This window comes from Scomber scombrus, chromosome 1, assembly GCF_963691925.1.
Source record: "Scomber scombrus chromosome 1, fScoSco1.1, whole genome shotgun sequence".
Classification (NCBI taxonomy): domain Eukaryota; kingdom Metazoa; phylum Chordata; class Actinopteri; order Scombriformes; family Scombridae; genus Scomber; species Scomber scombrus.
In genome coordinates, this window is record NC_084970.1 from 11,960,187 (window position 1) to 11,976,011 (window position 15,825).

The 15,825-nt window shown below is 41.8% G+C and overlaps 1 protein-coding gene across 2 annotated transcripts in view; it reads left to right on the plus strand.

The window, feature by feature from the left end:
- cd276 (CD276 molecule) overlaps positions 1–15,825 on the plus strand; it is a 67,282-nt gene that overhangs the window by 12,085 nt on the left and 39,372 nt on the right. For both annotated transcript variants that reach the window (XM_062420648.1, XM_062420656.1), the window contains exons 3-4: positions 6,047–6,397; positions 8,523–8,819. In XM_062420648.1, coding sequence (XP_062276632.1) covers positions 6,047–6,397; positions 8,523–8,819 — 648 coding nt within the window. The remainder of the gene's footprint in view (positions 1–6,046; positions 6,398–8,522; positions 8,820–15,825) is intronic.

A 15,825-nucleotide genomic window follows, 5' to 3' on the forward strand; every position in this document is an offset into this window, starting at 1 on the left:
GCTGTTATTTGCTGGGGGCTATGCACCCGCTGCCTGAAGGTTCACGCCCAGAAGCGGCCCGAACACAGCAACATAATAAGAAAATTAGAAAATACAGGCAGAGGGCAGGGTCTCTGTAGTGAAATACACTGCACACACTTCTAGTTGGTCATAAGTGATGATTGAAAGTAATTTCATATTCATACAAAAGAGACTTTTGTATGATTCAATACTAGTTTTGTGTGTTTGTAGTAAAATCCCAGAGTATGCCTTAAAGATAAGTACCACATCTAAAGACAAGGAAGTGTGTGTGTGTGTGTGTGTGTGTGTGTGTGTGTGTGTGTGTGTGTGTGTGTGTGTGTGTGTGTGTGTGTGTGTGTGTGTGTGTGTGTGTGTGTGTGTGTGTGTGTGTGTAAGACACAGCACAGAGGCCCGGGCACTTGTGTAGCATGGTGTACATGTGTTGCACCGTGTCCATGTGTATATGCCTGTTGCTAGTCATGTTGATGGGAACCTCTGTGTTCTAGAGCAGCTTTCTAACAGCGTCTCCATTGTAGTGTCAGAGTAGCTTGCGTCCAATTCCTCAGACAGTGTGTTGCTGTGGAGCTGTCAAGAGTCATACAGGTGTGGAATATCAAAGTGTTCTCTGGCCTTTGGGTGTCTGTTTCTGCTTGAAATTGTGTATGTGTATGTGTGTGTTTGTGTGGGATGGTGTGAATATATGCGTATGGCTGGATATAGTTTGGATTTTATTGATACCAGTACCATTGATGCTGCATATTGATACCAGTACTGATACTTGTAATTGTATCTGTTACTTATCCCTCTGCACTTGAACATTTTGTTGGAAGAGTAAGGCAGTTATCCATTGTAGTGCATATGTATTCATTGCTTGTCACTGCTTCTACACCATCAATAAATGACAACAGAAATGAAACAACCATCATTTTGAAAATCTGATTCACACTCATACAGAACTGATCATTTTTGAGCAGTAGCATGATTCAGGGTTTTTTTTCTCCCCCAAGAAGAGATAGGCTGATAGTCTTGCAATTATCAAAAGTTTTGTACAACTCACTACTACTGGACAATGGTAAGACTGTTTATGGATTAAAATGAAGGATGATGGAAAGAGTGGTTACAGATCCTGAGGAAGACATAGAACGACAAATAGCCATGCTATTTCACACTATTTCTAAGTTCTCACAATTGAAACAGTTTCGTATGAGTTTTCATCCCTATGTAGGCTTAAAATGTGGCTGTAAATAAATTGAAGTTTTATTCTCTTCATGAAGCATAGAAGCTGTGGTCAGCATGACTTCATGTCAGTTAATGGTTTCCTATTGTGACCAGTTTTCTCAGTGGAAAAAAAAGCAATAAAATGACCATACAGAATCTTAGCATAATCCTCCTCTCAGCTATCTCTCTGTATGCTTCTTATTTTTTCTGAATTCTTAAATAAACGAATCATATTTTTGCCAAAACCAGGCTCAATACACAATTTTCATCTCAGTTCTAAATAAATACTTAATGAATCTAGACTTTCACTCTTTTTTTCTTAGTTAAATTGTCTATAGGAATTGGTCTCTTCCAATTTTTTCGTTACACTATAAACATGTTGGATAAAATAGGTGATATGTACTTTACCTGTCAGCAACAATTATCTCCACTGTTTCTCATTAATCATCCCTAACTATGTGTGTGTTTGTCTGAAACAGTGTTTGCTTTCACATTCCTACGTCAGCCATATGTTGACTCACTTGTGGGGCTGCAGGATAAGGAATAAAAACAAGCAGTGTAAAAAGAGTAAATAGGATGAAGCATTCTGCACAGGCTTTATGTGGTGCACTTTTGTGACTGATGTGACAATTAACATCACACATTTTTGTTTTCCTACTGACAAAATATAGACATTGTGCCTGCATCTATATCATCGAGACCTTGCCTGAATATTATATTTTTAGTTAGGCACTTGCTTTTGTGTTCTGTAACACATTGTCATGGCAGACAATTTGAAGTGTCAGGAAAAGCTCGCGTGTGACTAATAACATTAATGACTGGTTCCATCCAAGTGTCCCAGTAAGCAATTCCACAATTTCCGAGAACTGGCACATTTAAATGGAAATGCAGTCATTTTAAAAATGTTTTTAATTACAAAAGCATTTTTTCTGCTATGGCTTGTCAAATTGTCTGCCATGAAAAAGGCCTGTAATGCGTTACTATTTCATAATTGTGCTTTTTAAAGAACCAGAGATGTCTCTTTCTCTTCAAAATTCAAAATAGTTTGTCAAATCATATGTTTAAAGTCGTTACATTTGAGATTACTTTATTGTAAAAGCAGTACATGTATGACTCATTTTCTTTATTAAAGTATACAGGTCAACATGAGTCAAGTTAATGAATATTTACACAAAAGATCAATGGATGGATCTATTTATAGAGGGGCTGGTGAAGGTTAATAATCCCAATCCAGTTATCTAAAGTTGTGCACATGATGTATGTGGGAGTGCTTGCAGTACTCACATGTCTGTATCTGCCAGGGGAATGTGATATTTATCTGGATTTTATTTATCCATAGCCTCACTCGCCACCCTGCAATCACCCTCCCTATAAAAGAGGTGATCTTCCTGTTTACTGTCTGCTTGCACCCCACGCTGTCAGTCTCACTCAGCCTCCATGTCCACCTTGTGTGACTAGCTAGCATCAGCTTGCTATACGAATAACACTGGGTTGAGCCAACACCAGCAGCTCCCATGCCTTTGCACACCTGAGGAAAGCGCGGTGGAAGGAGGTGTTGATAATGACGAGGTTGTGTTTAGTCTTGTATGTGGAGTGGAGAGCAGTGTGAAGATCACTTGCAGCCTTTTCTAGCCAGCACTGTGCCTCGCTGCTAAGCGGGGCCGTTGCCAGCCCTCGCGAAGGCTGTAATGAGTTTATTTCATGTCGGCTGTGAAAGTGCCCGTCTCTGTCTCGCAGGCACTCAAACAGAGCTGAGGCCCATAAATACAAAGTGTAGTGTGTAAATCCCCACAGCCTGACGTCTCCCAGCCTGCCCTCTGTGGCTTCTGAGCATCTCTTTATCGAGTGGGGGAAAAAAAGAGAAGCAAGAGCCTCATTTACCCTCTGAGAAGACACAGAGGGCCTGGCTACAAGGTGCGGCCCAGCCCCCTCACCAAGGACCACTCGTGTTATTATATTTAACCTCTGGTACTTACATGTCTCTTTAGAGATTGCATGTTTTTTCATGTCTTGAGCAGACCTTAGGAGAAATGATCAAACGGTCGGTTACTGTACAGAACATGTTTGCTGTAAACAGCAGCAGATCAAAAACAGCCAAGTGCACACGCAGCGATACATATTCTTAATACATCCATGAGCAATATGCTTTGGCTCGTGGTATTTCACCTCTGACGAATAGGACATCAGATGTGCGGTTTCCATGACGTCAGCCGGCCTCGCTTGCCCTCCTCTCCCCTCCTGTCCAATCCCCTCCCTTTGATGCAATGCAAAATGCTCCCCTTGTGTTCTCTTTCCAAGTGTGTCTGTTCCGAGTCGGTGTCTCTACACAAGGTCCCTGTGTAGGCCCTGTATACTCCCAGGGCCTTTGAGTGAGTGGTGGGTCACCGGTTAAAAAAGCGGATGAGCGAGGCGGAGGTGTAGAATGAGAGAGGGGAGTTTCTATCTATCTCTCTCTCCTCTCTGACATGGCTTTGGTCTGTGTTGAGGGATTAGTGTGTGAGGCTCCACCACAGGCTCTTCATTGGCTTGTTTCCAGATATTATCTTTAAGTGTGAGCTCAACGCCGGCATCTCTTTCTCTCCGTTTCTCTCTCCCCATCCCCCATTCCCGTATGAACTCAGTGGTTTGAGTCATCCCAGCCTGCTCGGGGAGTGATTTAATTGCTCTCTCTCCTCCTTCTTCAAAATGCACGTCTCGGAGAGGGCTGTCACTGACCCTCCACTCCTACAAAAAAACACACCAGCAAGCTATTCATTACCACAAAGGTTGGGCCCTCTCCAAAGACAGCAAAAATACACACTCCAGAAATTGGCTCGATTATCCCTATTGATGGTGGCACAATGCCGCCTGCTCCTGCCATGCTTTGCCCTGATAACTCCTCTGTATTGTTTGCCGTGTCGTATAGCCCTGCTGAGTGAATGTGGGCAAAATATGGGACGAGAGAAAAACCCCAAAGCACCAGAAGAGCTTCTATAATCACAGTAAAGGGAAAACAAATCCTTTGCTGTTTTTTCTCTAGGGGTTAGCATAGATTTGCCCTAGGTCAAAACTGCATACATCAACATTTTAATGAAAAATTAAGAAATGCCAAACAATGAGCCTGTATGGTAAAACATGATAGCAAGTCCATCAAAATTGTACTACTCTTCTCCATGATTTATTCACCAAGCGTTTTCGGATCATGATGGTGTCTGAGGCTGTTTCTAGATTTAAGTCCAGTGATTGGTCCTGTGACCCAGCACTGGTCTTCAGCTTGCTGTGTGTGCATTCTCAGAGTTAGAAATTGGACAGCCAGTTTTTCTTTTTCAGTTTTGATGATGTTTCCTGTTTCTGTATCTATCTAATAATTATTGCTCAAACTATCATTATTAATAAATAGCTGTATTATTAAATAATTCATATTTAAATAATATATTTTGAACAATTTCAAAGATAAGCACAAACCCAACCCCTAAATTCCCCAAATCATCTAATGTCCTCAGCGGCCAGGATGAGAAACCATAAATACAGTATGAGCCCTATATGAGCATTTCTCTTTCCCCTTGCGCTGCACTTGTGAGGTTAACCAGTAGGTGGCACTGTTCCTACAGACGAGCAGGTCGGTGGGGGTGTGATCTGAAAAGGCTACCTTGCTGGGATTGGGAGAGTGTGATTGAAAATAGGCCTGCCTTGACTTAGCAATACCCATCCATATATGAACCCTCTCAGATGAAAGACGTGTTTGTTGTTAATAGGGGAAGTAATTATTGCACCTCTACAGCAGTCAAATCTCCTTCATGCCAAAGTGATTCAACATTGACGTTGCCTGTGCGATAGTCAGAGCTCAAAAAGGGGTGAGGAGGCTAAAATGCCACCTTGATTATAACAATTAGAAAGGCTGTGCATAAAGAGGAGTGTATTGCTCCAGGGGCCATCTGGGTTTTTTCTCCCCTGTGATGCTGATTAGTGTCTCCAAGTTGTACAAGAGCAGACAGGGATCAATGGAGAATGCTGACTCTTGAGAATACTACGGATGTACTCTGGACTGCCTGAGATGGCTACTAATCCAGAATGATTATGCAGTATGCTCGTTGCTCTTGGCCTAGTCTAGACTAACAATACACATAATACTGTGCATGCACACACAGGCACATACACAGATATGCCAACAAATCAGCTGCCTTTGAGTAGAAGCATTTGGTAAAGTCACTTTTCATTCCCACAAAAACTAGAGTTTTGCTGCAGTTATTCCCCCCTCCACCGGATTTTTAAGATTTAACTCATGATTAACTTAAATTATACAGATGTTTTTGCTTCCATTGTTGAGTTTCAGTGCACTAAGCATTCCAGGAGGCAAAGCCTATTGGAACACAAACAAAGTCATAATGCTTACCTCAAGATCCTTCCTCTTCTTCTCTCTCGCCTTCATCCCCTCTCACCCGCTAGGTGCTACCATGCTGCATAAACAAGCTGGATGTTTCAGAAGCAGTCACAACATATATTTCAAAATACTGCATTGATTTTTTTTCAGTCTGTCACATTTGAACACAGCACACTGAATTAATGCTGTGATTCAGTTAATACTGTATGTTTATACTAGACCTGGGCCAAATAATATTTACCAATACTGTTTATTGTCTATTTTAGAATGCTTAAGTGACAAATGGGTGATGTTTGGCATGATTTTTTTTCTTTGGTTGACTTGACAGCTTATCCAGCATCCCTTAACATAGAGCAAAACACACCCCTATCTCAGCAGATAAAAAGACAATTACTATTTGTGCCAGTTAAGAGATTTTGTAAAAAATTTTATTGACACTACTCTTATGTCCCTGCTCCTCTCTTTTAGCTGTGATGAACGTGTACGTCCCTGAGCAGCCAGTGGTGGCACTGTACGGCAGGGATGCCATACTTAACTGCTCCTTCAGCCATGCCAGCCCCTTCAACCTGTCAGATGTTAGCATCTTCTGGCAGCTGACAGATACCAAACGCAGTGTACACGGGTACGGGGACGGACGCGACCAGCTGGCGGACCAGGCTGAGAGCTTCTCCAACCGTACCAGTCTCTTCCCCACCCAGCTGGGCCTGGGCAATGCTTCACTCCTGCTGAAAAAAGTGGTGGTGGCTGACGAAGGCAGCTACACCTGCTTTGTCAGAGTGCAGAACTACGGCAGCGCTGCTTTGTTTTTGCAGGTGGCCGGTGAGTCAGGCTTGCATGACACGTGTAAAAACAAACAGATGAACATGCACATGGCCACGACCAATGCATACACACAGTGGATACTCACATACACAAAAAACCTGCACTGTCCTAATGGGACAGGGGCTGCAAATGACCTTACATACATTATATCTGTTCCATTGTTTGTCCCTATCTAACAATGTTATCTCTATTGTTCCTACTAAATAAACTAAAAAACACCACAATTTACTTTAATTAATATTGTTTTCACTTTTTTAATCATTATTAAACAAACATTCATGAAGAACACAACAGGATCACAATTCCCCATAGCACAGCTTAAAGAAATTTCGGACATTTTATAGATAAAACTGAGAAACAAATTAAATAATTTGGAAATTACTGGATACTAAAATCAAATAATTAGTTTCAGCACAAATGTATTTCTTCAGGTGTATTTCTTTTTATATTCAAGGGGCACTTTCATAAAGTTGGGGGATTCGCAAGAGACAAATACCAACATTTAAGCAGCCGAGGCCGATATATCCTGCCCTTTTAGTCTCTCGTGTAGACCAAGTACCAATAATGCTGGATCCCATATTTCCAATTATTCAACCTACTGTAATTGCATCTTTTGTTAGACTTCTCATGCCTGCTAAATGCCCACATCTTTCAAACTCTACGCTCCCAGTTTGGAACTCAGACTTTCTGTAATTTGTAGTCACCATGTCCAAACACATGTAATATGTGAAATCAGTGGAATGCCCCTTTAAACCCCCCACCTACAGGTTTATCATGTTAACATGTAATTGAATTATTTGTTTAATGTGTATTTTTCACTTTACAAATTAATTGAGCTGAAAAAGATTGGACCTCACCTCTTCTACACTCATATACTGTAATAGTATGCAATACCTATGTGAAAGGAGATTGAGGATAATTTCTTCTCACAAGACATAAACAGGTGATAAACAGTTTCTTCTGGGCTGCTTAACAGTGTGTTTGGTCAATAAGTGTTGATTGCGGTCTCTGTCATGGTCAATATCTGCTGACTTTGATTATTAGCTGTTGTTACGGTCAGTCAGCCATCACTAACATCTTCCCTCCTCGTGTGACTACATCGCCCACCTTCACAGCTGGGAGCCTTTTATTTATTTATAATGATGCTGTGTGCCTTAACTTCCTGCTCACATTTCTCTATCTGTTGTGAGATTGTTCCTTTATTCTCCAAGGATGGATTTGCATTAGGCGGTGTTAATGAATAACAGGCTGGTGAGAGGGAAAACAGTGTCTCCAACAGTGACAAATTGGTTCCATTTTATGCATCAGATTTATAGATGTTCTATTTTTAGTCAGCATTTACAGTTAGAATTGTAGTCTTCCTTTATGCTGTGCTGGAAGAAAATGAAAGGAGTCCTCTTTGGAAATCTGCCTGTCAGTCAAAGGACAGCTGGGAAAGTTAGTGTGTATCTCGCTAAATCTGTCATTGTGTTGAGAGTCCACTTTTCAAAAAGCAGCTCAGACAAACTTATTTCATCTCGCCCTCAGCTCCACCCTATTGTTTGCTGTGCAATGATTGGCTCAGGGAATACAGCAGCCTCGTTCTCCGCCACCTTTGTACTCGTGCTTTAGCTCGAGGGATTGGAGATCTGTGATTTCAGGCGAGGCTGACGATTCAACCCTCACCTCCACCCCTCCACGTTCTTTTCCGTGCCATAGCCCAAGTCGTCCCAAATCTCTCGGACTGCCAATTTCTCCTAGGCCTGCCTACCTCCGCCTCCCGGCTTGCACCATATTTCCTTTATGGGAGTGGCTCAGTGCTTTGGCTCTCTAGAGAGAGCGGTGTTAGAGTGTAGGGATGCAGCATCAGGAAGTGCCACAGATGCTGTCTGTGTCTGTGGCATCTTAAGCACTGTGTTATGGTAAGCTCCCTAAATATAATTAAGAATTTAATGGGAATCATGTCAAACACTTCCCAGGGTGACTCTCACTGCAGAGAGTTTGCTGAACGAAATTCAGTATTTGTCTCCTGCTCCGTTATCCTCCCCTCATCCTCACCCGCCACCCCATACTTTTTCTCCTCCTTCCTTCTTTGAAACCTCACTCGTTCTGTCCTCTTGTTTCTCCTCATCTTTTTTTGCAGCCACCTACTCCAAACCTGTGGTGACTCTGGAGCCTGAATCCAACCTGCGGCCAGGTGATGAGGTGGCATTGACTTGTGAGGCCTACGGAGGCTATCCAGAGGCTGTTGTGATATGGCAGGACGGCGGCGGGCGCAACCTGACGGAAAATATCACCACTTCAATGGTGGCCAATGAGGAAGGGCTGTTTTCTATGACCAGCATGCTGACAGTGGTGCTGGAGCCCAATAGTACCTACAGCTGCCGACTGATCAACCCACTACTGGGCGAGGAGGGTTATGCCTTTGTCACAATCACAGGTGGGTGTGGGTCTTTATCTCTCTTTGTCTTTAAATAGTACAGCTACAATGATTAGTCAAATAATCCATAAGTCTGTTGACAGAAAAGTCACGTTTTATGAGAATATGTTTGTTCCAGCTTCTTCTGTGTGAATATCATTTGGTTTCTTTGGCCCTCTTTGATAGCAAACTAAGTATATTTGTGATGCGGACTGTTGATCAAGACAAAACACAACATTTTAGGTTGGGCTTTAAGGAAATGTTGATCGACATTTTACACCATTTTCTGACATTTTTATCAAGACAATAATCGAAAGATTCATCGATAATGAAACAATCATTAGTTGCAGGCTTAATAAATAGTTTTTATGTCTCTTAGTCAGCACTGTCACCTCCATTATGGTGCAAAATAAACAAGCTAATATTCACCGGTTTCCTGTAGTGTTTAAATTTTACCAGCTTACACTAATCTTGTTTTCAGCCATGCATACGCTAAGTTTCTTATTAAAGTCTTATATGCTTTCATAAATCAATCCATCAGTCGAATTTAATACTGTGGAGACTCACATTGTTTTTTTCCTTTGTCTTTCTAAATTCGTCTGTTTCCTGATCAAAGTAACAGTTAAGCTCCAAAGAACTGAATGAGAAATAATGAAATGTCCAATTATGGTCCAATAAGCATAGCTCCAATCCATTCTTGTGTATCGTTAAATGAGATCAGTAGGTTATCATTTTCCCGAGGAGAGTAAAATAGCTATTCATCACATATTTTCTGGGCAATAAGGTAATAGACAATGGAGTGATTGGTCCTCTAGCATCTATCTGCAGGAAATGTTTGCAAACCAGGAAGTGGATTGAAATATTTGCTGTTCTCTAATTGTTTGATATAATCTTGAGCTCAGGTGGGCGAGTACACATGTTATATATCTTATAGATCTAATGGTCTCTCAAACCCATCCACCACCACCACCACCCTCCACCCATGTCCCCCTGGCCCTGCTGGTGTACTTCTGTGTAATGTGCAACGAGAGTGCTGTGTAAGGTGGGCCAAGGCTGGGTCTCCAATGGGAGCAGCACTGTGTGAAATGGCTCATAAATAAGTAGAGGTGGCCCGAGCCTGCTCCCTGGGCTGGAGCTGGTGCTGAAGCTTGGGCTGTTGAGGCAGAGGTCGAGGCAGAGGTCAGAGAGTGCTGCTCCACTGGGCTGGGAAATGACTGTGCTGTCTGGAAACAAGATGGCCGATTGGCAAGGCAGCCTTTCTGGACGTTTGAGGGAGGGTGGCCTTTCTAACAGTTTGGTTGGCCCTTTTCAAAACATTACTGATAACCAGTCGGAGGGACCACTGGGGGAGTGGAAAGGTATTAAACACGGTGAGAGTGAAATACGGCAGTAAAGTAAAATAGTCTATTACCCTTCTTCCTTTGCTGGATTCATGAGGCTTGGTTGAATTGCATATGAATGTTTATTACCTTTCATGTCAATTCTTACCTTTATTTTACTTTCTACAAATGACATATCAGACTCTTTTTGGAAACACTGATAAAGTCATATGGGTTGGTAATTTAGATGGTCATGCATTTTTAAGGGGAGGCAAGTCGATACAAAATAACTACAGTGACTCAGGGTCAAAGTTAATTCTTGACGTCAGTTAAAGAAAAAAAATGTTCTCACCTCAACAGCCGTTGAATTGTTTTAATCTACCTCAATTTTAATTGTTTTAATTGTGTTTTCTGGAGCTTTCAATCATATGACATGAATTTCATCTAATTACCCACTTGACTTAGAATTGTAGATGTTTAAATGTTCTTTTTTGAAACATTTTTAGGACTTTTTGTCCATTTTGGCTTTAAAGCTTAGGTTCAAAGTTTGCTTTTAACCTTAACAGTGTCCTTCATGTTATATGATTGAAAGCTCCAGAAAAGCTACCAAATGGATTTTTCCCTTTTCATTTCATGAGTGCCAGAGAGTTTAAAACCATCCTTTTTATCTCCACAGTTGGCTAAAACAGCATACAAGGTTTAGAGCACAATGTATATGACAACCAATACCACAGTTCAGTTCCCTGATTGTTGAAGTGTTGACATTTAAACATTGGAAGGATGAATGAAGACAATATTCGAGCTGTTTTATAAGCTTTGAATGTAATATCCTGTTGCCAGAGTGTCATGGTCTCCTGTTCCCTAAAACAAAGGAATCAGTCTGAACAGACTCTCTCAAAGAAAGCGCCCAGGAGCAAAACAGACTCAGAAAAGAAAGGTCTGGCCAAAGAGCAATGGAGGTATTGAAGTGTGATGTAGTAAAGCATGTAAGATTGAGAACAGAAGAAGGAGCAAATCCACAAATGAACTTGGGGAAAACCCTTAATTAAAACAGTGGTGATCTTGATTTTCAGCAACTGGGTGTACATGAGTAAGAGTTATTTCTCAGCAGGAGCTCCAGCACAGCTTGATGATGGCCCAAGTTGTTAGTAAACACACAGACGATTTACAGTATTTTGTGTGCCGCGATACAACGGGGGCTTGTTTGAAATGAAAATGTATTTGCATTTGTTTACAACAGCTGGTGTGTGCTTAATAGCTTCTGTAATTAATTTTGACCTAGCAGAACTCTTCTGCTGGAGTAGCAGAGTGTGGAGTGTGCAGGGCTTGAGTTGATATAGCCAGCGCACTGCTTGCTGCATACACTCATAAACAGAGCATACCGCACACTGCACCCGGGCAGTGGAGAATCCTATTATAAGAATGGGTGACATCTGCTTAATATTCTAAACGGACTATGAGAGAGAAAAAAAACAGTAAGAAATGGGAGAGTAAGAAAGAGAGAAAGATGGAGGGGGAGGTGTGAACTAGCATGTTAAAATTTCACACTCTCCCCAATCTCTGATTGAAAAATTACAATAGTAATACAAATCTCCCCCAGGCAGAACAGGAGTTTGACAAGGTTAATTTTGAGAAAATGAACCCTTTACCCACACTGAGTGGAGCGCTATGTGGGCTAGCATGAGCTACACTTTGTTAAGTCATCCATGTTAATCTTACCCCTTTTATAGTGACCACCAATTTAACTCGCCAGAATCATTCTGACTGTCAACAACATATGCACACGCCACATGCACACTATTCTCAAGCATCTCAGTGACAGTTATTTTTGTAAACACGGCCTGTTGAGAGCTGGTCAGTTTTTAAGCCAAGATCTGAAATAGGCAGTATTTTGTGTTGCTGGGATATTGATAGATTTTGCAGAGTGCAGCAAGGCTTAGTTGCGGGGAGACCCAGAGGAACAGCTGGTATTAATGAATGTCGAATGATGGAAAGGAGCAGCTTTAGTCCTCAAATGAACCGTGGTTTGTCTGCTTGCCTGGCCAGAATGCTTGTGTACCACTCCTCCCTCCCTCACTCCTCCTTCTCCTCCTCCTCCTCCTCCTCCTCCTCCTCCTCCTCCTCCTCCTCCTCCTCCTCCTCCTCCTGTCTTGATGGCTTACACTGTCTCACACTCCCAGCCTATTCTGACCACTTTGTTCTCCTCAAAAAAGAATAATGTTTTTGGAGTTTTTAGTGATCAAGAGGCTATAGTCTATCATTTTAGGGAAGCGATGTATCTCCTGGAGCTTTGTGATTGCTGCAGTGTGTTGTGTGATGGCTGGGTTTCAGGGCCTGTCACCGAACACCCCCCTCCAGCACCACCCCCTCTCCGTCTGCCAGCTCTCTCAATGAGGATGGCGCCATTTCCCCGGCATCACATTGCTGGCACAGCATTTACGGTGAACAGTGTGCAGATGGAGATAGATAGAGTGTGTGTGTGTGTGTGTGTGTGTGTGTGTGTGTGTGTGTGTGTGTGTGTGTGTGTGTGTGTGTGTGTGTGTGTGTGTGTGTGTGTGTGTGTGTGTGTGTGTGTGTGGGTGGGGGGTTGTAGAGAGATGAGGCAGGGAGATGGAGAGAGGGTTAGGAGGGGTGAGAAGTGGATGACAGAAAGCAAGATGGAGACGAAAACATTAGCTGAGCTCAGAGTTGTGGCACCGTGGCCTGACAGACAGGGGATGGACTTGCTGACAGAGTGGGAGATCACCCCACGTGGTGCAGAAGACTTTCTGCTGAATTCTACTGTCTAGCTGGCATTCTCTGGCTTTAACTGGGGCGCACAGTGGCTCAGTGGTTAGCACTGTTGCTTCACAGTAAGAGGATCTTCTATTTACTGCCTCGTCTGTCTGGGTGGCATTGACTTGCTTTTCTTATGTTGGTGGGGTTTTCCTCTACATGCTCTAGTTTCTTGGCACATTTGAAAGGCATACAAGTGGATAAAGGTATTAGAAAATTCAATGTAAATATTTTTGTGGCAGCACCGTCAAACTCACTCCTCTGCCATTTTCTTAGCAATAGAAAACAAATTACTTAACAAGTTTCTGAATCATTAAAATAATTATTTTAATGATTATTGTGGTGCTTAAATAATAAATAAATAAATAAATACATACATATCAACTTGTAGCCAATTGTGAATGATTATTGGCAAGATATCCATTCACAGGTGAATTTCATGCTAACCAGTAAGGAACAAATAGAACAGAGACCTTCTATAATGGCAGCTGGGATGGAGACAGAGCATGATGCAGCCGTACCTGATGGACATTGGTAGTAAGTTTTAATTGCCAAAAAAAAAACATAGTTCCCTGTCCAGATATAAAAATGTTTCCAATATAATTTACCTAATCTTAATTGTTACCCGTGTTGTTGCAGCCATAAAAAAAACAAAAAAACAAAACATGGCTGTAGTAAAAGGAAAACACTGTCCAAAGGTGGCACACATGTCAAAACTGGAAGCTTTTTTGCTTTTGTTGAATAAAGATGTTGACATCGACATCCTTATGAGTCTAAGCTGCTGTTGGTGTCATTTCTTGCCTATAGGTGGCACATGTGGATGATATGGGCTGGGCCTGGTATTAGATGATGTGCTTACACTGCATGTCCTCGTTTATTAAATGTTTTTTTAAATTGTCATGGACCCTCACCCAGCTTGGCTTTGCTTCTAATATTAATTTCCCCTTACTCTACTAGAGTGAGTACAGACTCTCTAGAGGATTTCCCAACTCCATCAAGTTCATGAAAGGCCCTTGTGCAAGAATACACATTTCCTACTTTTTTGTCAGATCCTTTCCAGCTTCCTTCAAATTTAAATCTTGTCTAAACAGTATTATTCTACTCATGTGTAACATTTGTTCTTGTGGGGTTCCCCAAGGAGAATGTTTGTTACTGTGTGATTGTGAAGCAACTGTATGCTAAACCAACCTTCGTTGGATAAAACAAGGTTAAAAAAAACATCTTTAATTGCCATACAAACATTGACCTTTATCATGGAGATGGAGCCTAACACACGTGCTAATGGTAGGTAGTCTCTGTGAATGCATTCAGCTTTTCATTACACTAAGAGTTTTTTCTTCATTAGATGTGTACCGCTTGCTTCTCCCCCCTTTTTCCTGACTATGTTATTATGTCTTCCAGGGCTTGGTCCTGTCATCACGTTGCCATCTGAATAGCTACCTGCCACGCTTACTTGAACCATAAAGCTCCAGTCCTCTATAGTTTCTGAGAAGTACCTTCCAGAGTGTTTTCTCTGAATAGTAGTATAAATGTTTTTTTCCCACGAATCTCTGAAAATATTGTGTGGCAGTTTAAAAAAATGTGTGTCTTAAATTGGGGTAAAAGCATTGCTTTGCTAGAACAGCCAGAGGGCCAAATAGAAAGCTGTAGTGATCTACTGGTTCAAAGGTTTTATTCATTAGAGTAGCTGTTCTGGTGAAATTGCAGTAATTGCAAATATTCATCATATATTTTACAAGCATGGCTTTGCCTTTCTCTGGTAGGATCTTCTATCAAAAGCTCTGTCAATCAATTGGGGGTAATATGTTTTTCAAAATCATGTTTTTGCTTCCAGCATCTATAACAAACCACTGTGCTGGTCCTTGTTCTCTACTGAACAAGGACTAATTTAAATGCAATTAACGGAGCCTTCGGAGAAACAGAAAACAGCAGTACAAATGAATGTGTTGTCAGTAGAGCAGCAAGCAGGCAACTTTCTCGATGGAGCACTGTATTAATTAGTGTCCAGTACACAAACAGGCTTTCTTTCTCTTGCTGAATGCGTGCTCTGTCTTATCAGGAAGCCAGCTAGGGAAAACAACACTATAGACGGATGAAGTAATGTAGGCAATCTCAAATAAATTCAGGTAGGCAGCAATGGCACCATTGTAAGCACATTCATTCCTATCAGGATATTGACTCAGGCCACTTGGTGCTGTCACTGCTAAAAGATGTTTGACTGTCCTCTTCTAGGCCTTCAGTAAGGGAAATTTTATCTCTGTATTATGGCTCGGGCAATGTTATTTGTCATGCTCCCAGTCTTACTGTTAGCGGCTCTGAGGGATTGTTGGGTTGGATTCAGTTATGGGCAGTTTCTGGTCTGCGCTCTGCTCTTTTAAAACGGTACAATCGGAAAGATAAAATGAGCTCCTCTCTTTTGTGCAGGGATTTATTTTCCCTTTATTTTTGTCCCCCTCCCTGCCATCTTGACTTTTTTGCGTTGAAAGCTTTTTGCACTGGTCGGTTGTCAAAATGTTTTTCTTTGCCAGAATTAAAACTAAAGTATTTCTTTCTGGACAGTGAGTTTTTGTGTGTTTATGTTTGGAATCATATCAAGTGTGATCTTCCCACTTGCAAACTCCCCACAAAAAGCATTCTGACATCTTTACGCTCGTCCCCGGCCTGGTGGAAACCTGTCTCTCTATGTCCTCCCTTGCTTTCCTTTTCAGGGGACTGTATTTATGGTGGCAGTAAACGCACAAAAGCCCTCTTTTGTTATTGATCGGGTTCATTTTGATTTGGACTCACAGCAAGGACTATCATTGGGACTGCTGGGACCCTGCAGTGTACATTTCACACAGCTGCTGCTAAATCCTGTAAGAGGGATTGGTTTCGGGAGGTCTGGCATCAGTCTTGGCTTCACGATATGAAATCATATTAGTTTCAGCTTTTCA